Raw genomic sequence first — 23,862 nt, forward strand, 5'->3', positions numbered from 1 at the left:
GTTCCCATCTCATAATATTCCAGCTTGATGAATCATGAAATTTGAGTATGCTCTTGTGCAGCGCAGCTAAGGGCAAGGCTGTAATTCTGATGTGTGAAAGGAAGACTTCAAAGTCTCATGAGCAGAGGGATAAGCCTGATATTGAGTAACAACATGTTACCTAAGGTTTCTGCGCCGGTATGATATTTAAATGCCTTTTTTTCAGGGGAGGGTGGAGAGTGGGGGTGCTTCTGACTCACACAACTGATTTCGATATAGGGGACTAAAGGTTTTGCAGAGCCTATGGATGAAGGCTATATCCTTGCTATACTTATGCAGCGCTAGATGTGTACAATACAATAGGGAGCCACGTGGAGACAGAACAAACAGGTGGCCAGCAGGCACGCTGCACACGGGTACCCTCCTCATAGACACATGCCCCCGCTGCTTCTTTCTAAAAACAACAGAAACACCTTACGCTCCTGCCTAGTGCCCCCAGCCATGTTTTCTATTCCGAACGTTTCTTCCCCCAACTCATAATGGCTTTTTAATCTGTAGCAATTACCAGACCATGGCATAAGAGCAAAAACTGTTTGGCTCCAAGCAACATTGGTCGAGACCTTCGGATCAAACCTGTATTGCAACTGTGTTCCTTTTCATCATTTTACTTGTGTTTTCCTGCTTTCTCCTGAATACGGAGGAACTTGAGGAAACGTAAGGTATTTAAGAAACGTGTAGACATGGCACTTCAGGGCATGCTCTAGTGCCCGAGATTGTTGGTTTGTGTCTGTTTGTGGGTGGGATGTGGTTGTGGGCGTTTGTTTTGGTTTGGTTTTGGTGTTGGTGTTCTGGGATTTTTTGGGTGTGGTTTTTTTTGTTTTGGTTTGGTTTTTTTGTTGGTTGGACTCGATGATCTCAAAGGTCCCATCCAACCAAAAATATTCTGTGATTCTGTAATTTCTAATCCAGTCCTTGAAACCGAATATGTCACTGAAAAGCAGCACACGATGATCTGAAAGGTCCCTTCCAACCTAGACAATTCGATGATTCCATGTACTTGAGCCGTATATCTCAGCAAGTCAAAGCACGTGTCTGTGACACTTAGAGGGCACGCTGTTGTTTAATACGCATCAGTGTACGCTACTGCTCCATGTCAAAAAAAAAAAAAAAAAATCAATCAATGAAAATGTGTCTGAAAGATAATGTGCAAGAATAAACTGACAGCTTACATCTATTTATTTATGGTATTTTAATACCAAGTTAATGCATTTCTTAAGTAAGAATTTATAAATCTGGTAATTTATAGAAAAAATAAATCACAGCTTCACAAAAAGCTAACTTTCAACAGTTTGTCCCCTCCCCCCAACATGCAGTTTACAATATATTTCAACTATGTTGGTAGAAAGTTAACAGTGATGTGAAATTCTTAAAAAATATTTGCAACAGCAATTGAAAATAAAATAATGATTTTTACTCAGTGAAAAAGTAATAGGAACTGTGTTTCCCAGTAAAAGATAAGTCAGAAAAGCAGCAAAAAATCCCGCTCCTACTTCTTATGTGCTACCTTTCTCCCCGCCGCAAACATCACTGGCAAAGGCAACACTTTGACATTAATCGTTCCCAGGTTCAGTGCTTCAGTGATTTTGGCAAGAAGTCGTACTCAGAAGTCCAGTGTTGGAGGTGTGTGCTGCCCTTCCCCCGTGTGCTCCAAAGGCTGCTGGTACTCCTTTTCCTTGGGGTAAGGTGGGATCGGCAACAGCTCCCAGTAAAGGTAAGGAGTATAAAGATTGTTCTATGGGTTGGTGTTCATTTTTCACTCTTTCTTCACCTCTCCAATACAAACTGGAAAACCCAGAAATTTTTGTTGTCACACCTCACATTTGAGTATTTATAGGAGATTTGGGATTTGATTGTTAACGTTATATTTTCACCTGTGCACAAAAATCCCTTCTGTTGAATTTATACATGCAACCACAGGACGAAAAATGTTCCTTCTCTAACTTCTTAACTAAAAGTCACATTTTCAAAGGTCATTGCACTTGACAATAAAAAGGCAATTAATACGCATTTGATATTAAATACATTGTACAGACCTGAACTTCTGTGCAATCCATTGCTTCAGACACACACATATTTAACATCTTTTTATAAACTAAGCCTGTAGTCATAGTTTAACAAACAAAACCAAACTTTGCTAACGACTACTTTTTTAAAGACAAAAACTTTTAAGAACAAATGCACACAAAAACCAGCTCCCTTTAACGCCTAGTGCATTTAAACACATCTTTGAAATTCTCCGTGTTGTTCCCACATTTAACCTTGCTATATCATTCTGTACTGATCTAGTGACACTATACAAGCGCACGTTTTCCCTGACCCAACCAATAAGGCTGGCATTTGTCACACTGCTGGTACAAACCGGAAAGCTGAAGATAAGATTATTGCCTCACTCCTTCACCTGTGGAGGACAAAAAGTTTCAAAGTGGACGCAACCCAGTTGTCATGCAAGTTGCCTGTGAATTCCAGTGGCCCATTTCAGATGCCAAGTGCTTACTCTTCCAAGCCAGGGTTTTGGGTTGTCCCAGCATATTTTGTGACAACTTGCTGTTAAAACTATGGACATGGAAACTGAAGGGGAGATTTTGGTCCCTGAGATACACTAAATGACATCAAGAACTAAAGCACTGATATTTAGTTTGGAGTGGACCCTCTTTAAGGAAAACTAAGGTAGCTTCAACTTTCAAAACTTTAACAAATATCCTTAAGCAGGATGACAGAATATATGCAGTATTGGTCAAGAAAGTGCATTGTACAGAGTAGTTTTAAGAGTTATCAGTTGCTGAGGACCAAGAAGCTGTCCTGTCGATAGCTTGCTGTATCAAGTTCGTCTTTCCAAACTAATACAAAAGCACAAGAACATGAAACATGGCCTCAGCCAAAACATCTATCACCTACTCCTCTCTCACACGACTTAGTGTCTTAAATACTTACAATGGGTAAACTGACTACATAGGCTAGAAGCCAAACCAAGCATTTTAACTTTGTAATTGATCATCTCAGCAGTGCTCTGTGGACCATATCAGCAACCTCTTCATTGCCAAACCGGTGGCAATGTGTGCTACTGATAATAGATTTTGAGCTAGTGTTTAAAAGGTTTGTACCATTGAATATGTTTCAGACCAGTGGCCACTACAGTAAAACATCTTTGGCAACCATAGACAGCAATAGAAAGGCAATTCACAGCAGCTGGAAGAATTGTAAGATGTTTACAAAGTTCTATAGTGCATCATTAACTTTCTGCAGTGTGTCGTATAAAGTACCAAAACCCTGAAAAGGGTAGCTAAACATCTGACATCATTACCTCAGAAGCTGCAGGGTTTTGTCATACCAGCTTTCTCAAACAAAGCTAGGGCTTGTGAAATTTAAAAGGGTGATGTGAGATGGTCCATGCAAGGGCCTCCAGTGCAGTTGGAGTTGATGAGGAAGGGGACAGAGTAATGAAGGGCTGAAGACTCAGGGACTTGCAACAGACAGCTTCAAGAATGGATTTAGTCACAGAAGTAGTCTAATCACATTGGTGGTGGAATCTCTTCAGACAACAAACCAAAATGAAACAAAAATATCAGCTGCATCCAGAGAGTTCACTAAGTAGTCTCATTTATCAGCACCTTAAATGAGAAACAATGTGCATTAGTAACAAAGAATTTACTCTAAAACATTCATAACACTCTATTACACAACTGAGCTGTAAGAGGAATTCAGTATAACCATCTTTTGTTTTCAATTAATACAGTTATGACTTAGATGTATCTTGCGACACCAGATAAGCCAGCACTTAAGTGTGTGGGTCAAGTGAAGAGACCACACTATTAAGATGGGTAAATTTTTAACAAGTAGAGGAATAGAAGAAACATACTCTAAGCTTATTTTTTTTCTGAATATGAGCTCAGCTTTCAGAAATTTGGGAAATATTATTGCAATTAACTTGCAGAACTGCATAGTGATCCCTATATTAGTATGCAACTTGGCAGTAACTTTCACAACACAAGAAATTAAAAAGGAAAATCAGAATCTTAAAAAAACATCCAAAGGATATTTTAAGCAGGAAATAAAGGGTATTTAAGCAGGAAAAATATAGTAGTACTATCAGCACTGACAGCTTACTCTGTGAAAATAAAGTCAAAGAACTTTATACGTCAGATGTCATGTAAGATCCCATATATAGCCAATCCCCACTTATACCTCACTTGAGAGGTGCCAACTTAAGCATGCAAAGGCATTTCTTTAAATTTGAGTCTAATAAAATACTGTATCAGTTTCAGTTAATTTCCCCCCCAAAAAAAAAGTACAGCTACAGAATATGTTGAAATCACTCAGATGTCCATTTCCAGAACTAGTGTGAAAAACGTAACAGAATCTTAGCATAAGGACTCCAGTTGCTGCACACAACGTGCTTTGATATTGAAATAAATCAAAATATTGTCCCTTTCTGCCTTGGGAGAGAAGAAGAAAGAAGATCATAAAATAAGGTACAAGTAATTGACCTGATTTTGACAAAATTATGAAATTATAACATGAAATACGCTATTGTTGTTCATATTCAGTCATCAGGTGCTGCACAAAAAGGCAATTAGTTTAGCAGTTCTGTAAAAAGGTTTTTGCCACGTTAGTGTTCTCTATTCTGCCACAGCAGATTTTCCTTCACATTTCAGTAGTTGTAAAACCATGGCCCTGCCCTACAGAGACATGTTCAATAACAGCACTGTTGTCATGCAAGACTTACTGCTGTTTCAGCACATGAAGGATGAATTCAATCCTCAGTAGATTCAATCCTCAAACCTACTACACTGATGACTGCGTTGGAGTTCCAGTGTTTCATTAAAAGATAAAATGTAACAATTTAATTAATGGAGTTCCTGTACTGAAGTAGAAGGAAAGTCTGGTCAGCTAGTTCCAGCTTTTAAAAGCAAAAAGATAAGGGGGAAGCAGCCCTGCTCCAATCAGCAACATAAATTCTGTATATCATGTTCTATCCTAACACACAGCTGAGCAAAACTGCAACCAGTACATATCATCACTGATGCTATTCCTTTTTAGACATCATCATTTTTAAAACAAATAAAAGCTGGAAATTTCTTGCAACTTCTCCTGTCCCCAAGCATACCATGTATATTTGGTCTCAAAATTCATGGATGGAAAAAACTCATGGATTCGATGGATGGACCACTCGGTGGATAAGAAACTGGCTGGATGGCCACACTCAAAGGGTTGTCAATGGCTCAATGTCCAAGTGGCGGCCAGTGATGAGTGCTGTTTCTCAGGGGTCAGTACTGGGACCAGTGCTATTTAACATCTTTGTTGGAGACATGGACAGTGGGATAGAGTGCACCCTCAGCAAGTTTGCCGACGACACCAAGCTCGGTGGCGCAGTTGACATGCTGGAGGGAAGGGATGCCATCCAGAGGGACTTGAGAGGTGGGCTCGTGCAAATCGCATGAAGTTCAACCAAGCCAAGTGCAGGGTCCTGCACCTGGGACGTGGCAATCCCAGGCACAAACACAGAGTGGGCAGAGAATGGCTGGAGAGCAGCCCTGAGGAGAAGCATTTGGGAATGCTCCTGGATGAGAAGCTCAACATGAGCAGGCAGTGTGCACTGGCAGCCCAGAAAGCCAACCGGATCCTGGGCTGCATCAAAAGAAGTGTGGCCAGCAGGTCCAGAGAGGCGATTTTGCCGCTCTACTTCACTCTCATGAGACCCCACCTGGAATACTGTCTCCAGCTCTGGAATCCTCAACAATAGAAAGGACATGGACCTGTTGGAACGGGTCCAACGGAGGGCCACGAAGATGATCAGAGGGATGGAGCACCTCTCCTATGAAGACAGGCTGAGAGAGCTGGGGTTGTTCAGCCTGGAGAAGAGAAGGCTCCAGGGCGACCTTCCAATATCTGAAGGCAGCCTTCCAATATCTGAAGGGAGCCTACAGGAGAGCTGGTGAGGGACTCTTTTTCAGGAGATGTAGTGACAGGACAAGGGGTAATGGTTTTAAATTGGAAGAGGGGAGATTTAGATTAGATACCAGAAAGAAATTCTTTGCTGTGAGAGCGGTGAGGCACTGGAACAGGCTGCCCAGAGAAGTTGTGGATGCCCCATCCCTGGAAGTGTTTAAGGCCAGGCTGGATGGGGCTTTGAGCAACCTGCTCTAGTGGGAGGTGTCCCTGCCCATGGAACTTGATGATCTTTAAGGTCCCTTCCAACTCTAATCATTCTATGGTTCTATATAATATACCAACATGCTGGTATATAAAGTTACTATATTGGTATATATAGTAACTATATATATATAGTAACAGTTACTATATCAATAGTTACTGTTATCTGAAAACAAGGGCAAAAATGGGCTCTGAAGTCAAAGTGAATTGAGATGAGTAAGTTTTCCACTTGTGGGTGAGAAAAGCACTGAAAAGCTTAGGGAAGGGAGAAAAAATAATTTTTTTAATGAGTTCCAGCAGTGCAAGTTTAGCTATTTATACGCAGGTTACTGATTAGTTATTTTTAAAAAGCAATACACCCAGAATTTCAGTTGCTTATCTACCCAGTTAACATTGATCTTCATATTATTTCAGGTATCATCCATGTGGTGAAGAACCTGACCTGGAATTAATATTCAAGTTGCTTAGTTCAGCTTGTTAAAAATTTACCCACTTATTCAGCGCTGGTTTTATTTTATACTTCATAATCAAAATCGTTCTCATTCACAGATACATTACAGAGTTAGTAAATCAACATCAATCCATTTGCTCAGCGTAATTTTTGCCTAGCATTTGTTTAGTTTGATTTTCATTCTCCTACAAGCTCAGTCAGTCTCTTCCATGCAAGGAAAATTACAATTGAATAGTTAATGCAGGCTGAATGAGTATAAATAAAATACAAACACATCATCAGAGGAGTATGCTAGAGTCCTCAATTGTCTGTTTAATTAATACCCCCACCCATCCTGCCAAAACCAAAACAAAGAAAGAAAACTGAACAACCACCCCCTAAAAGCTTACTAAGCAGCAATAATGGCTATATTGTAAAATATATTTTTTGGAATGAAATTATGAAACACAACAACAAAGAACAAACGACATCACCATATAAACTTTTTCTTACCATAAGAATATCTTAATGAAATGTCTTACTTCTGGCATAAGTAACTAACACCGTCATCCATATTAAGAACTTTCTTTTAAAATAAAAGATATATTAATAGGTTGAAGATGCATCTTCATTGTATATGCACACAGTCCCTTTCCCCAGTTTTGTAGCTAGGCCTTTTAGGGTCTCTTCTCTTTATACAAAATTAATTCACTTATCCATCAAGAGCAAAGTACAAAAAGAATATGCTATAGGTTTAGTAGATGAAGTTTTCTAACCATATAATAGTTCCAAGGGATCCAGAAAAATGAAAGGAACGCATGAAGCCTTTCAGGAACAGAAGAAAAGTCTTCACTTTATTTAAACAAGATCCTCAAAATAATTTTAAACATATTGAGAAGAATTACAGAATAAAGGATGGAACCTTACTCTATCTGCAATGCACACTATAATGCAGGCAATGAAAAACTCAGGCTGCTCCAACCCGCATCCCTCTTATAAATGGTGTAGAGTCTGCATAGCTAGACAAAGGGAGAGGAGTGTTCAAGGTTTCATGTGCCTCTAACAACTATGAATTTCATGGCACATGAGGATGAATTCGAGATGGCATTCACTTGGTTCCCTTAGGTACCATATATCTAATTCACACCCTCAAACACTCGTGTGCATGAACAACAAAAAGCATCAGTCATTTTTGCTAAAAATAAACAGATGGAATACAAAAAAACCCAACACTTAAAATAGTGTAGATAGCTTTTAAAGTGATCTAGTTTCAAATAATAACTAACCTGAGACGTACTTTGCTCCGATTAACATTATCATGCTACTGATAATAAAAAAACCCAAAGGCAGACTACAGAAGATACTAGTGTCACCTGATGTCATCCAGGGGAGGTGTTTCCAGTCAAGCAAATCAAAAGAGAAATATATTTATAAATTGCAATATATGTGTTAAAAATCATATGAACAGCAAAAAGTAACAAATGTAGTGACATTTGCAGAAAAAACTAAAAAAGATCATGCATAACCCCCACATAATTCAAAACAGGCTCTCAATATAAGAGTTCAAATCTGAATTCCACCGTTAGCACTATCTAGGTTGAGCCCATTTCTAGTATTCTTCAATCTTAAATACTCCTAGCAGGCAGAAGACAAAGTTTCAAAGCAAGAACTAAGAAAAATAACATTTCCCCCCCCAGTGTTAAACCAGATAATCACTGAGGGTAAGTTTTGATAAACATCCCTTTTCTCATGAGCTGAAGAACAAGATCTAGTTTTATTTTCTGCAAGGCAGAATTTTCTATCCTTCAAAATGAAATAGAGGCATATAAGTAAGATACACATCAAGCATTTGGGATTTTAGGATACGTAACAGAGAGTCTAGAGGTAAGGCTAGTAAATCATAATGGACAATACTGAACCGAGTCTTGTTTGTTACTCATGCTAAGTTACCTATTTCCCTTCCAAATTGTCTTGACAGAATTGTTTGTATAACCATGGTGTGAAATAAATTAAGTAAACCAACATATAGGGTGGTAAAATGAAAATTTTAGCTTCAGCTTTCAAGAATAAAGTAAAAGACTTCACATAGCTTAAGGCCTGCAACTGTGGATTGTAGGGAGGTTTACATTTTGAGGATTCTTAATACTTTTCATTTCAATAGTTTTTCCAACAAATAAGAAATGAAATGAAGATAAAGCCCATCAATGAAGTATTGTAGGATGATTCAAGACTAAAAACTTATCTTGAAATAGTGCTGAAATATAAATTCAAATTATAGATCATAGAAGACTGCAGGTTTTATTTAATTCAAACCTGGCAGATGAAAAAGTTCTCTACTTCAAAAGAAAGATCTTGTTCAGTCCCTCAAAAGTGTTTGTATATTCTCTGTGTGTGAACAATAGGTCTATGCAATTCTTCACTTTATGATAACTTCTTGCTCTTAGCCCTTGTGGGTCAGATTTTGATGTGGGTATCAATTCTCCTTCCTATACAGCAAGTAACAAAGGCAAGATATAGCAAGAAAAATCACAGGATGAAACTTTTCTCTTGCAACATGAGGTCATAGTCGAAGAAAGTTTATGAAATCTCTGAACTGTCTTAGAATTATGCTGTATCTCTTCTTCCAGGTAAGACTTTTTCTTTTGTAAACCAATGCTATTCTACAAAACCTGCAGTTAGTCTTGATTTCAGGTCCTGTTTTCAGAGCCCTACAAGATATTGCTTGTGCTCTCCTTTCAAGTGAAAGACCTATCTATCTGCATTCCTGTTTCATTTTGACAGTGGTTTTAAGTAGTAATTTTTAAATCTTTGGAATAGTCCAGAGATGGTATGAACAGAAAAGGTCACCAAACTCAAGATTAACTACCTAGGCTAACAGGTTAATTAATAATATTTGACCTGCATTAATTTCTGGTTTACCATTTGAAGGAGCTTCAGATGTCTCCCAGCCCATAGATTTCATCACAGCTTTCTTCCATCTAGCATAGCGAAATTCACTTTCTGAAATTGAGAAATCAGCAAACAGAAAGGCCTCTCAATGCATATGAATACAAGTATTCAAGATGCAAAGACTACAATATTAGCTTTCCACTCTTTTGCACAGAACAAGTATTATAAAATGCTGTTTTGTATAGACAAAAACCCCCTACCAACCCCAAAACAAACCAACTCAAACCTCCACAGTTATGCACAGGAAGGAGAAATAAACCTTAAAAACAGTTTTCTGCACGTTCACCAATAAGAAGATTTTTAAGTAGGACAAAATGAAGCAATTTTTATTCATGTAGAAGCCTTTCAGTGCTGAAAACACTGTCCTGAAGTAGGGATTATAGCAGGAATTTTTATCAAAATAGTAAGACAAATTTCTGTACAAAAATTAAGAAATAATTGAAAAGACAAAAATTCATTTGTGGATTATGTCAAACACGTGCTTTCCATCTTTAGAAGCACTTAAGAACTGATGAAAAGTTAGCTAGCTAAAACCCAATAATTCATGTAGGCTTCTTAAAGCCAAAATAAAAGTCTCTCCAAAACAGCCAGTCTGTCCTTTCTACATTTGTGAAAACTCACCAATGCACAGGACCTTTAGGAAACATCTTTTTCAAGATTTCTTTGATTTCACTTGCTATAAATTGAAAGCTAACTGCAATGACCAGCGCCAAGCTTCTTTCAAAAAGAAGAAAGAAAAAAGACCCAACACATCCCCCTGTGGATTTATGTTGTTTTAACCATTTTCTGATCTTACTAGTCAATAAACTGACAAAACAGCAAGTGCAATGCACTTTTCTCTAAACCAAACACTACAAAGCTGATCTTCAACGTTTGTGAGGATATTTACATATAGCTGGTTTTATATCAGCATGTTAACACTGCAAGGAAGAAAAAACCTGATCTGTTGGACATAAAATATTAAGTTTGCAACTTCTTAGATATTAAGAAAGGCTTTTACCTTCTGGGTTGATCTGTGGTTCAAATCTTTCACATGTCACTGCTGTCAAGTCTCCAGGATTCAGACTCCAAATTCCAACTCCTTCTGCAGCTCCTGCTGCCATAGCAGCTCCTAGAGCTGTTGTTTCAGGCATTGATGGCTTTACTGAAGTAAATTACAGAGAAGGTCATGATGATTTTTAATGAAAATCATTGCTGACATGATAACTAAAGTTTTACATATACATCTAGAATGATATATATTTTCTGCAAGTGCTATATGATTCCTTTAAGTTTACCAAATGCAAATCTCATTTTATTGCCATTCACATAGTTATGAGTCTAAGTTCACCTGTGAGTTGTCCAAGTCTGAAATATCTCAGATCACTACATCCTTCAAGACTGAATCATGCAATTGCCATTTTCATGCTATGAGCAGGGCTGCTGGCCTCAACCATCCATTTCCTTAGAGTAGACCTGGGTTTTTTAACTTTTTTTGTCTTCTCCCCCTCCTCAAAGCAGTGATCACTGGCTAAGTTGTCAGTCTTGTTCCCATGCTATAGATATTATGTTATTAAAAGCATTTATATTTAGAAAAGAGATCTTAAAAGAGGCTACACACCTTACTAGCTTATTTGCCTTCCACAGACACTATAGAATACCATCCCACCCCCAAGATGTCAATCGTAAATCTGTTCCATTAATTCTAGAACTGCCTGCTTCTCTGCTTCAGGCAGCGGATCCTTTGAAATCTGATTTTATTGATCATATCCTTTTATCTGCTAATTATGCATCTGCACTGATAGTGTGATTCTCGTGTATTATGTATTATTAAAGGCAAGCTACAGTATCTCTCGAGTCAAAAACTTTGTGTCTCATGTTTATGCATAAGAGACAACATGAAGTTTTTCTAAATGATTTTCTAAAAGTTGCATGTTAGGTAAGATTATTTGTTATTCAGTGATATACTGCATCCTTAAGGATGCTAATGTATAGGTTACAATACTCAGTAACCAGGGATCTGCTACAGGTGTTAAAACACGTATTCAGAAGGATGGTCCCTTTTCACTGACACTGAAATGCACCAGGTTTCAAGTGAGGTCTTTGAAGAGCTCTAGCGCACTGAAACACATCCTTCAAAAGCTAAAAAACCGTTTTATCATTCTCGGGGCCTTCTGTGAAAGAAGCATTACATGATCATTTCTAAAATGGCTGCATTGCTGTTGGGTCAGAATTATGGTATTGTAAACTTTCATTGGTTTAGAGAGGAACAAACCCATTTGGGTTTGTATTTCATATCATGCATGCTAAGAAAACTGGTTGCAAGATTCCCACTTTTGTTGTGACTTCTATTCCCTTCTTCATTGCTGCTGTGGGAGGAAACTGAACAATGTGTTTTGTGGGTCTTCTTTTACATTGTAAATGAAATCAAAGGTCTGTGCAGGCAAAGGGAATGGAAAAAAGAGTATCTGCCTTTTGCTGAAAAGCAAGAGCAAAACATGAGCAGTGGAGGTGCAAAGTTCTGATTTATCTCCCAGCAAGATTCTCTGGGCCAACACATCGCAGGAGAGAATTTCACCAATTTTAAAATTGTTAGGTGTTTAGAAATTGGTATGACAACTTTAACGTTCAGTACCATCACAGTGCTGTAATATTTAAACACAAGCAATAAATCAGTGATTTCTGTGAATCTCAAAACTGGATGCAAGATCACAAAACTTTTTCTGAAAAAACCCCCAACATTCTCAAGTAGTAGCAAAAGACCAGCAACAACAACAAAGCAAGCAATCCAAATTGCCCTCATTAGCCATTGCAAATCAATGGTGTTTTCAAGTTTAAAAAGAAAATAATTTAAAAGAAAAAATTACAAAGGTTTGTAATTTCATCTTACCTACTGGAATACAGAGAATGTCTGATTGGAGTTGCATGAGGACTTTGTTGGTGGTCATTCCTCCGTCTACTTGTAACTGACTTAGTGGTATCCCACAGTCCTTGTTTATGGCATCTAAAATCTTAAGTAAGAGTAATATATGTTATGATTTAATTGCAGAGAAATCCATAATACCCTCTGAGTGTAAAATACTGGTAATTCAGCATTTGTTGAAGACTGCTAAGTAGATAATTTCCCCCCTCCCCAATACATCAGGAGCGCGAAACAGAGCTAGTGACAATAGAGTTTTGTTTAACATACAGCAAATGTACTCTATTTATTACAGAAGTCCTAGTGTAGGAAATGGTGCTCCTCTGATGCTCTATAACTAGCCTATGTGCTGCTTATATGGTCTGAGAAGAATTTTGAAACAAAGCTGATGACAACTACAACATTTATCAAAGCTAACAAAGGAAGAAGTAATACTAAGTGGAGTCCTTTAGCTCATTACAGTTTGTCTAGATACTTTCTCTAATTTGATGCATTAAAGAACTGAAAAATTAAAACATTTGAACCGGCAATCTGGAAGACACTTTAATAGGAACTGCTGAATGTTGAACTGCTTTGAAAAAGCAGCCTCTTAAAATACTTTCACTTAGTTACTGAAAATTGAGATTTTTACATTATACGAGATAGACTGCAAAAATAAACTTAGTGTAATTTCTTGTAAAATTTTGTTCTCTTTTTTTGGGCACAGTAGATAGCTGAAAAGAAATGAAAAGTGTTAAAGTGTTTACAAGGGATAATTAACTAAAAGTGGAGCATTTAATTCACCAATATCAATATGTTTTTAGAGGGTTTCCTAAAAATGTAAGATTTGCCTTAAACCTTAGCTACTGATAACACTATGGCATTATCCTACAAGCACCTATTAAATGCAGAATAGTGGGTTTTCTAGGATTTTGTAAAAGCAGTCAATTAAATGTTTGATTTACATTTTTTAAGGGTAGTGCATAATTTTTGTTGACAAAGTTAGGAATTAACTAGTACAGAATGATAATCTCTTTATAATTTTTCAATTTATTTGAATAAAAAAGAGGTGTGCTTTTCTCAGCTTTAAATGATAAAGCAACTGTATGCCACAAAAAAGAACAAAACTCTAACTCATTCTGTGCTGTTCCGTAGTTCACAAAGTACCCAGTTATACAATTCTTACTGGGAAAAGTCAACATTTTTTTTTTTTTTTAAAGAACAAAAATTCTAGGTTTGTAAGGCAGTAAAAACTATATAGAGATGAGTTGTCCCATAGACTCTACCCATACCCAGAAATTAAGTCAGCAAGGTCCCTTACCAGAAAATTTTTAAAGGAACTAAAAGAACTGCCACAGGATAAATAATGGTTAAAAACTAGACGGTAAAAGGCCAGTTTTCATGGTGGCAGTATCTGTCCATGGGCCTGCATTGTTCAATATGTTAGAAATAACCTGGAAAAGAGGATTCATAATACAGCAGCAAAGTTTGTTGGCAGTACTTAGTTAGCACTGCTCCCCACCACTTATTTCCTTCACATATACCATTTCACATTTGTCTATGCTGATTTCACTGGCCTTTTTTACCATTCAGAACTTCAGCAGTGTCTCGTAATCTCATCTTTACACACACATATTATTGGAGGCTCTGGCTTTGTTTACCACTGTGCAAGAGCATGTTGGATCATACTATGTACTCAGTAGGGATTAAAAAAAATGAAAAGAATTCTAGAAATCAGGAAGGGATGAAGGAACAAAACAAATTATGATCATGCTACTGCTATCTCTATTGTACTGAGATTGGATGAAGAGCAAGGTACCCGAGTATATAAATTTGGTCTAATAACAGCATTGTACAGCTGTTAGAACTGAAAAATTACTTTTTTTTCCATAATGCCTTCTGGAAGGAAAAACAAGTGTCATCTGTCTGGACGAGGAAGGAGCTTTTTGGATTACCAGGAACAGAGACTTAGAAGGATTGGATGGCACAACAAAACAAATAAAACTCCACTGAACATGAAATTTGAGGGTTTTACTGAAGGATACAAAAGACTTCCATTTTAACTGGAATTAAAACAGAAGAACTTTGTTTCTGACAAGACAGAACTAACAATGTATCTTTGAAAAATGTACACATATTTTATATGTGTCACTAGGACTTAATCTGTTAATTTAATCATGTCCAGAAACCTAATCAGGCACTCCTGTCATTGTGATAAAAGCACATTGACTAAAGTATGAAGAAGTATTAGATCTCCTCAAACAGTTAACTTCACTCTCACTCAGAGAGCTTTATGCCCTTCTCTCTTACTCCCAGCCACATAACCTGTCTCTTGTTCTGATATTTGCTACACTCCTCTGTGAGGCAGCTGAGATCATTAATCCAGCAGAAAAATAGCCCAGCAAAAAGAGGGATAATTTTCTGCTAGAAAGTTCACTGAGCTGTCACATGAGAGGAAATGGATGGGAAGAGGGACAAGAAAAGAGAGGAGAAGACAATGAACTAGACTATCAGTTCAGTTCCCTGCAAATTTACCCTGACTTCTAGTACTAGAATTAGAGATATATGCTACTTCAAGCTCCTTCACAACTTTCTGAGGACTCAACGGCTGTTAGCACATTTTCAAAAGCAGACATCTGGCCCACAGGACTAATTTTTCAACATTAGCACCAGGTAAAAAGAAGAAGAGCATCCAAGTACAATATAAAGCATACGATTAATCTTCATTAAATCTTTTCAATCCTCTCTCTTCCTGAAGAGCTGCACTCCGTGTTACCATAATAATTTACAATAAATTTAGCAGTCAATCTGCCGTTACCTCTCGTGTTTGAAAGCAGACCGCTTCTAGTGCAGCAAAGGCGATGTGGTTTTTATTTGTAAACTGAGTAAGGCCACAGATAATACTGTTGAAGAGAAAAAAAAAACCCAAACAGTCAAGACATACTTATTTACCAGACACACACTATTACTTCAGACCTAGGCCTTCTAATTCAAAGCTCATTCAGTTCCATTGTATGAGGACTGCTTTTTAATATTAAAAAGCTTGTTTCTCTTAAATCTAAACTCTCTCATCCCTGTTTTCCTCACAAACATGTTTCCAGTGTCCAATCAATAAAATTGCCATAAATTAAAATTTTATTGCCAGTCTTCATGCAAATGGGTGCATATTAACCCATACATACACAAACACATACAAATTCTAGTCTTCCTTTAAGAAAAGGAAATGTATGATTTAGGCTGATTTTTCTTTAAAAAATAGTATTGCCTATCTTTAAAGTCTTAATAAATTCTCTAGTGCTTTCAGTTCTTAAGGAAAAGCCCCACTGGGTCTGTGCTCTAAATGCTTAAAATTGTTTTTAGATCTATTCTGATCATTACTTGCTCCTGTACCTTCAAAGAGATTTTTGGATATGGAAATTATGCTACATCTAACGATGAGTAAGCTGAACTCTGTCTATGTACTGTGAACTGCAGAACAAATACTCATCTTCTTATTCTATTTCAACATCTGAGGAATAGTAAGTAGTGTACTACACAGAAGTCCTGCTATATTTGGTGCTGGATACATGCAAGTTCAAAGACATTAAAGGACATTTTTGTTTGTTATAATTCAAAAGATCAACTTTTAACATTTAAAAAGTTAAGCACTATGTTCTGAAAAACTGTAAAAACATCAAACTCAAAGATTTTTTTTCTTCCCCATGTACAAAGAGCATCTAAATTCTAAAGATGCAACTACTTGAAACCTTGGGAACTAGATATTCTTCAAGAATTATTTTCTCACTTTAGGAAAGTTATTTTATATTTAAATTTGTTATGGTTCTGTGACTCCCATGGCATGTTGTGATTCCAGCAACAGTAGGCAAGCTCATAATAGCAGAAGAGACCAATATTAGATTATTCTTTGAACTAGTAGCTCTAATTAGTACAAGATAGTTAAGTCTTAACTACAAAAGGGACTGGAAGGAGAGGAGAAAAGAGTGTTTAATAGACTGGTAAGAAAGCTGGACATAAGGGGAAGAATAGGAAGGAGAAGTGGGGAGGAATTAATAGTCTGTATCATTTAAGATACCCAATACAGCAGCCATGGGAAACTGAGCTCAAAAAACCTAATCAGTACTAAATTCTTCACTCTCTACTTTTGTTGCCTGACAGGTCACAGGTATGAAGATCTCCTCTTTCTCCTTAGTGAGATGAAAATCCTTTCAGAAACAGAAATGTGTGAAGAAAAAAAGCTGGCCAGAGTAGTGGCAAGAATGATAGAACTATCTTGTACTTGTCCTCTGAAATGCACAACTGAGACCAAATGTTTTCCCTGGCCCCCGCCACCTTTTTTTTGGAGGTGAGGGAGAGGAGGGTGAGCAGCTGAGCTACCTAATCCTTCTTTTTATCCCAGTAGCTGTTGCTGTTTTGAACAGATTAAATACAAAAGAGAAACACAGTAGTTGCTTGAAAATGCCACAGAGAATGATGTATCCAGACACATCAAAGAAACAAAAAAAACCAATTTCACATACCTAGAAGGACTAATTATAGTATTTGTAAAATCATTAAATCTCCCTGCAAATGCAGTATTTAGTCAGATCCTTACCCCCTTGCACTGGGTTCCCAGTATGGTGCATACAGTCCTGAAAATGCTGGCACAAAGTAGCAGCCATAGGAAGTCCCCGCTTCAGCAGCCAGTTTTTCTAATGCACACACACAAACAGTCTTCACTTAGCTTTCCACAACTCTACTAACACTTAATATTACACTTAAAGGTGTTATTATTTAAATAGAGAAAACATTCAGAATATGTTAGGTAGCTACAAAAATAAGAAAGAGACATACAATTAGAAAATACAACTAACTGGCCCTCTGTTCCTCATTAACTAGTTGTCCATTTTCAACAATATGAATGGAAGATGGGGCATAAGGAGTTGTGGGAAATGTAAAATGAGAAATCAAAACTGAAAACCAAAATTGTGTACTTAATATTCTGACCTAGATTCCGTGAGGTTTTAAAAGGATATCCTGTGGATAAAGAATGCAACCTTCAAAGCAGTCCAAAAGGTCACAATTTACTTGTATTTAAGTCAAGGCAAGCAAATGAAACTGGATCAAGACCAAAGGGAGTTCAAAACTAAATTCCCATTAATTTCAAATGGATTTAGAGGTCTAAATTCTCAGCTTACGTATATAATCACAAGGCCAGCTACAAGGAAATCTGAAGTTTCTTAATATCTGAGTAATAACTTTGGATATCTTAACTCCCCAATATTAAAACATTTGTAATTTTTTAAGTTATATTAAAACATCTAGAACTGCAAAGGAATTATTGCTAATGTGCAGCTCCTTCCTATAACAAGAAAGTATCTTTTTTCTGCTTTTGTAAATTTCTTCTGTTTGCATTGATCAGAGAAGCATAACAATAGAGAAAAGAAGTAGCAAAACTTATTCAAGAAGTCTTTTTAAAATAGTACTTTCATAAAAACTCCACATAAAAAAGGAGTGAAGGGAGAAGGAAGGACTTGTTCAGGGAAGCAGGAAGAGAAGACGAAGTCTGACATGATTTTAACAACACTGACAAGATTAAAGTTCTTGAAACTCAAACCTTCCAAAGGTCTAGTCAAACTTGTGAAGCCAAGAGGTACTGTAGTGTTTCTACAGCTGGCTAATTCATGTAACAGTAGTATCTATTCTTCTGTATTATTTGCGAAGCTTTCTTACAGAAAAACAGACTGATGCTTTAAGCATTTGCCTAATCTTTGAAGTTTTACATAAAATTTTAATTCTAAATTTTTTCACCTGTGAATAAGATATCAAGTTATTAAAAATATGTAATGAATTGCTTTTTAATCCTAAATCTCATTAAATCAGTCACTTTCAGACTGTTACACTTGCATGCTTCTGACATTTTCTCCTTTTTCAGAGTTTGATATATTCCTAGTTTCCATAATGTCACACAGCAGCTTGTTTCAGTTCAGCGCAAGAAGAAGACATCAGCTACCCAAACACTAAAGGATTATTGCGTTCTTACACGAAATAAATTACCATCCTCCACAATTCCTTTAAGAGGCAGCCTTGCAAACTGAGGTCCCTAACTCAATGTATGTGAAGCCTTCTACATAAATTGTTGCACATGTAGGGCCTCAGGCTTTCATATTTATGACAGGGATGAATATGTAGGTTTAGGATCAAATATGCTCTGGCTTCTGTAATAGACACTTAAATACTCTTGGCTCTGGAAAACTCAATATTGTATGAAACTAGGAAATACACTGTAAGTATAGTATCTTCCTGAGTTTCCTGGCTAGGAAAACTACTAAAAAGTACAGATTGCAATAGAACAAAGCTGACAAGGAGTTTGAAAGACTGTATTGATATGCTGTATGAAATACATACATTAATAAACATTGATTTTATGGATGCAAAACAAATTGTTCAAACACTGCAAAATATATACATCTTCCAGCTTTTCTTTACTTGAATATTTTGAACTTTCGTTCATCTTTAGAGACATCAAGACACTGGAAAACTTAAAAAACTGAACAGCTGCAAATTGTGAATACTCACCAACTTCCTGTGAAGTCTTAACGATACCTAGATTGTCCCTCAGCCAACGAACAACAGCACCAGCTATTGCAACAGATCCCTGAAGGAAACAAAATCACTACAACATCAGGAGACAACAACTGGTAGCTTCATTATCCTTTCTACAAGACTGGAGAGGAGGGATAGCTGCGGCCTCCAATTGTAGGCTTACAGTCACAGCTTAAAGCACTCCCAAGAATGCTCACAACCAAATCTCAAGTTTCTTGGCAACTGGAGACTGCCATGTAAGAATGGCAGCCTGTTATGCAGGTTCTGTGTAGAAAAGGTGTACATTGCATGATTTTTTTCCATGAAGGGGAGTTACCATGACATTTCTTAAGCAGTCTTCTTGTCTATCTAATTTAGTCATGAGGTCCAGTAGCCTCAGCCTTCTTCTTCCAACAAAATAAGATTTTTATGTTTTGATTTAAAAAAAACGAGACTGATTATGTCTAGAGTCTAAACATAAATGCCCAGACAGACATAAAATTTAGGCACTTGCATTTCTAGCAAAATTCCTCTGTTGCCTCAAGAAATGGCCCTAAATAGCTCCATCACATCATAAATGAATGGCATAGCTCCCATCTCACTCCAAAGTCCAAATGGACTTCTCTACATGACAGTTTCAAGTCTACCTACTAAGCTTCAAGTAATATGGGAGCAGCATTGTATTTTCACTGAAAGCCATTGCTAGAAGGAGCAGGGGTGTTTTCTAACCAGCTAGCTATTACATCTCTGCAGTATCTTATTACATCTCTTATTACATCTCTTGCATCTCTGAAAAGTGTCTCAACCAGCAGATTGTAGATGATACTAGCATGGATACAGGAGAAAGAACACTGAATATCTTCTGTTGAAGCTGTTCAGAGAAAGACTGTAGATGAGGAAGAAGCTAAGTACACATGCATGTGTTTCAGCATGCACAAGTACAAAGCACTCTCAAGACAGTTCTAGTTCTTGCTTTAAGAACGCGAGTTAAAAATATAACAAATCTCTCACACACCTGCACAAAATGAAACCCCCAAAGTTTGCCAAAACACAGCAAATGCAAGATCAACTTTCCTTAGGGAAGGAAAAGGAAATGAACACAGCCTCCCACACCCTAGTAAAGTACTGCAAGCCCAGCAAAGAAAATCCTGTGTGTTGTCTTTGTCTGTTTCACATGAAAAACATGGGCTCTCTACAGAATGGCAATGGCAGCAGAGAATTCAGTATGCATGTTTTGAGAATAACTATTAGATCAAGCCCACCAAGCAACAGAGATGAAAGAATAATCATTCTATTTATCCTAATGAAGCTCTGGTGCCAAACAGGTGCTCAGCTGATCTGTGTTTCAGAAGCATAGCTTTAGAATAATGAACCCTGAAGTTCCACTAAAAAACCAATTTTCTACAGAATTTGGACGCCCTCAGAGTTGTGTGGAAAATTGAGGAACCACATTCTGGAAGTAGGTACCTAAGTCTTAGTAGGTAAAAAAAGTTCAATTGTTAGAGGATTCTTGTCCCAGAAATTTGGTTCAGATCTTTAAAAGTTAGAAGGAAAATTCATTAGAATGAAATAAAAAACAAAGACATCTAGTGATGCCTTTTATTATGAGAGAATAACTCAAACACTAGTACTTTTTCTCCTTTTTTTAAACCAAATTTTAGTATAAATTTTTTTCTTTTTTATTTATTTATAACATTTATTAAGGATTTGGAAGATTGTGTAACAGAAAAAATGTTTTAGCCATGATGCCCTGAAAATATAAATGATGTAATGTAGAAATATTTTTACTAGATTACATGATATAGATTGGAGATAGGGATAACCAAAAGCACACATAAGCCTTGAGGCATAAAAGCTATAACACAAAGCTGTTTTGATTTCCATGCAACGGATGATAACATAAGAATACTAGAAAACAGAAGTAAACAAGAACATGTATCACTACAAGAAGGAAGAAATTACTAGACTTACCTCTAGTGCATAACAAACAGGTTTGTCTCTACCCAGTTTGTAAGCTATTGTTGTTAGAAGACCATGCTCCGAAAACACAGACTAAATGGGGAAAGGGGAAAGAAAAGGAAAATCATGAACAGAGGCAAAAAATATTTAAATAAAAATATTCAAGTGATAATGAACAAGAGACAAAACCTTCACTGGAAAAAAAAAATGAGCTATGGAAAGTTTAAACAGAGCAAATTATCAGTCATTCTAAATAACCACCTAAGATAGAACCCTCAGCTTGCTGGTGTTAATTCTCATTTCCACAAGCTGCCTCAGATCTTTCCAGCCTCCTTATAGCAAAGAATTGGGGGTTTTTAAAGATGTGAATGAGAAATAAGCCAAACATTTGCATTATTTATTCAACTACAAAGAAACAATGGGAGAAAATGAAGGGAAGAAATAAAATAGCCAAGACAAGGAGAAAAGCTTGTGGTTAAGTAACACAATACTCAGCACTTCTGGGTGAGAATAAGAAACATATAAAAAGGAAAGAGTAAGAAATTTGATATGAAAAGTTCTTTTTGGAAATTTAAGAAGCTAGGAAATGAAGTCTTACTGAAAACACCTTGAACAAATTATTACTTTCTATTCTTTCAGATTTTGGTATGCACTTTTCCTTATCTCTAGCAATGTAACTGTTGCTAATAAGTTTAAGAAAGGTTAATATATAGTTGCACACAAGAACTTAAATAAAGATTGTAAATAAAAAGTGAACACCTAAAAAAATGCAACCGACCTTCTGACCTGTATTGCACAGCAGGAAACATCCTGTTCCATACCTAGCGCGAAAGCAAGGGAAAGTTAAAACCAAGTTGTTTAAAGGATAACACGTTACTGCAGTTCATGAATCCGTGACTCCCCTGTGGAGAATCAGGACACCACATTTTGCCCCTTGAAGGTTAGGTTACCATTAACTGATGATAAAGCCATCCTCAAAAAGTTGATTAAAGGCAGCCTGCTGCTGAAAAATCTAGTCCCACACCTCTCTGGTAATTTCTTGTGTAATACTTGATCAAGGAGCAGATACCGCTGAAAACCAAGTGTGAATTCCTCTTTGGTGGCACTGTTTACCTACTTCAATTTAAGCTGATTACAAAAGCTCCTTTATAAAATAAATACTTCACAACGTTAAATTCAAGCTTTTAAAGGGGAAAATTTAAGAAACATTGTTCCTGTCACAAAGAGGAGGGAATTCTTTGAACATATTCAGTTCAAAAATTTCTAAAAATGGCATGTTTTCCACTTGAAGGCCACATTTATGTGTGCATACGCACACATATAAGGACACAGTCTAGTAAAATGACTACAAAATACTTTAATCCACTCTAACCTATTCTAAGAAATTATGAGTTTCCTACCTTTTTAATACCCTGAAAACTAATAACTTAAAATAGTACCGAGAAAGTCTTCAGTTATATTTGAAGAGAAAAAGGGTAAAGCAGTAATATAAATAGGTTAAAAAAAATAATCTTACTTTTACTTTTCAGTTTAGTGGGATTTTTTAAAAAAAATCTCTTGTGTTATAAAGTATTTCTTATCAAAATACATCGTGACATTATCACTTAGAACCATGTTTGGTTTACTAAAATAGAAGGCTATTAACCATTAAATTTGTGTATAAATACAAAAGATAAAGTGAAGGTTAATTGGCAACAAGTATAGATTAATGTGTAATTAAATCTGTGGAAGTCCAATACTGTGTATGTACCTACATGCTCAGTTAAGCACATGGTTGTAAATGGAACAGTAAGTCATTTAAGCAGAGAGCTTTTCCTCAAATGAATGTTTGATTACACCAGTTGCCTGATTTAACTGATCAGCTATTTTAAACAAGGGACAATAAGAGGCTGAGAAGTAGAAAAAAACAATATAAAATTCTCCACACTGAGCTAGACACAGAAGCAAAACTGAAGACTGCAGCTGAAATGAACTTTTCCCACCTAGCAATGCTGTGGGTTTTCTGTCATTCAAGTCTATGCAATCTAACTTATATGGCCTGTATTTCTTTAACTTTTCACAATTTAAATGATACTGCAACTGTTTTAATCTATGTTTTGGAGAATTTTAAAATTAAAAACCTCCTATCACACAGAGATATTTCATCCCAGTGACTTTGATCCAAAATATGCCTCACAAACAATTTAAATTTAATATCTCCACTCTTTTATATAAAATTTAGGACACTGTTTACTTTGTAGGTCAAAACAGCCAAAGGTAGAGCTGTAGTTATGTGGTAATTACAACAGCATTTAGCAGTTGTCTTGAAAGAGAACATAAAATGAAATTCAAAACAGAACAGTGACGTACTGTTTATCTTACAACTTTCATAATAACTTACGTATTTTTTGCCTGCCCGTCTTGAAAACACATTTGCCCAACGAGAGCTGCAGACTGGTCACCCAAGCACTGAAAACAGAATCACACGCATGAAAAAAGTACATGAACAGATATATTTAACTATAACTCTAATCTTTTAGGAACACGTGGGTAATTGAAAGTGATAAAAAAATACAGAGAGACAACTTGTGCTTTTTACTATTCTTCCCTTTGTAAGAACTGCAAATGAAATGTGTCGTGCTACTTATGGTGAACAAGTTTAAGAAATCAAAATTAAAATGTACTATCTTTATGCATGTTGTATTGGAAAAAGATTAGAATCTGCCCAACATATCTGGATTATGTATATACTAAACTCCCTTTACATATAAAGCAGAGCTTGCTTCCATTTTGTAATGTTACTTATTTACTTAGAGATCCTATATTTCCAACAGCACTACACATAGGCATTAAAGCTGTTAGCTGTATTTCCACAGCCAGACCTTAACTTAATAATGAAGAATCCAGTCAATTAATA

General features: G+C 36.6%; 1 protein-coding gene across 3 annotated transcripts in view; it reads right to left on the reverse strand.

Moving 5' to 3' along the window:
• Nucleotides 1–1,198: 1,198 nt before the first annotated feature.
• GK (glycerol kinase) overlaps nt 1,199–23,862 on the reverse strand; it is a 38,297-nt gene continuing 15,633 nt past the window's right edge. Inside the window, exons 10-20 of one of the 3 annotated variants that reach the window (XM_074146020.1) lie at nt 23,347–23,414; nt 21,745–21,787; nt 20,979–21,059; nt 19,002–19,080; nt 17,038–17,134; nt 15,265–15,349; nt 12,438–12,558; nt 10,569–10,712; nt 9,539–9,619; nt 7,906–7,992; nt 1,199–3,647 (exon numbers count right to left, since the gene is read on the reverse strand). In XM_074146020.1, coding sequence (XP_074002121.1) covers nt 3,634–3,647; nt 7,906–7,992; nt 9,539–9,619; nt 10,569–10,712; nt 12,438–12,558; nt 15,265–15,349; nt 17,038–17,134; nt 19,002–19,080; nt 20,979–21,059; nt 21,745–21,787; nt 23,347–23,414 — 900 coding nt within the window. In that variant the 3' untranslated portion in view covers nt 1,199–3,633. Of the gene's footprint in view, nt 3,648–7,900; nt 7,993–9,538; nt 9,620–10,568; nt 10,713–12,437; nt 12,559–15,264; nt 15,350–17,037; nt 17,135–19,001; nt 19,081–20,978; nt 21,060–21,744; nt 21,788–23,346; nt 23,415–23,862 lie in introns of those variants that run through there. The other 2 variants (XM_074146100.1, XM_074145937.1) reach the window with 2 other exon arrangements.

This window comes from Numenius arquata, chromosome 1 (assembly GCF_964106895.1).
Source record: "Numenius arquata chromosome 1, bNumArq3.hap1.1, whole genome shotgun sequence".
NCBI lineage: Eukaryota > Metazoa > Chordata > Aves > Charadriiformes > Scolopacidae > Numenius > Numenius arquata.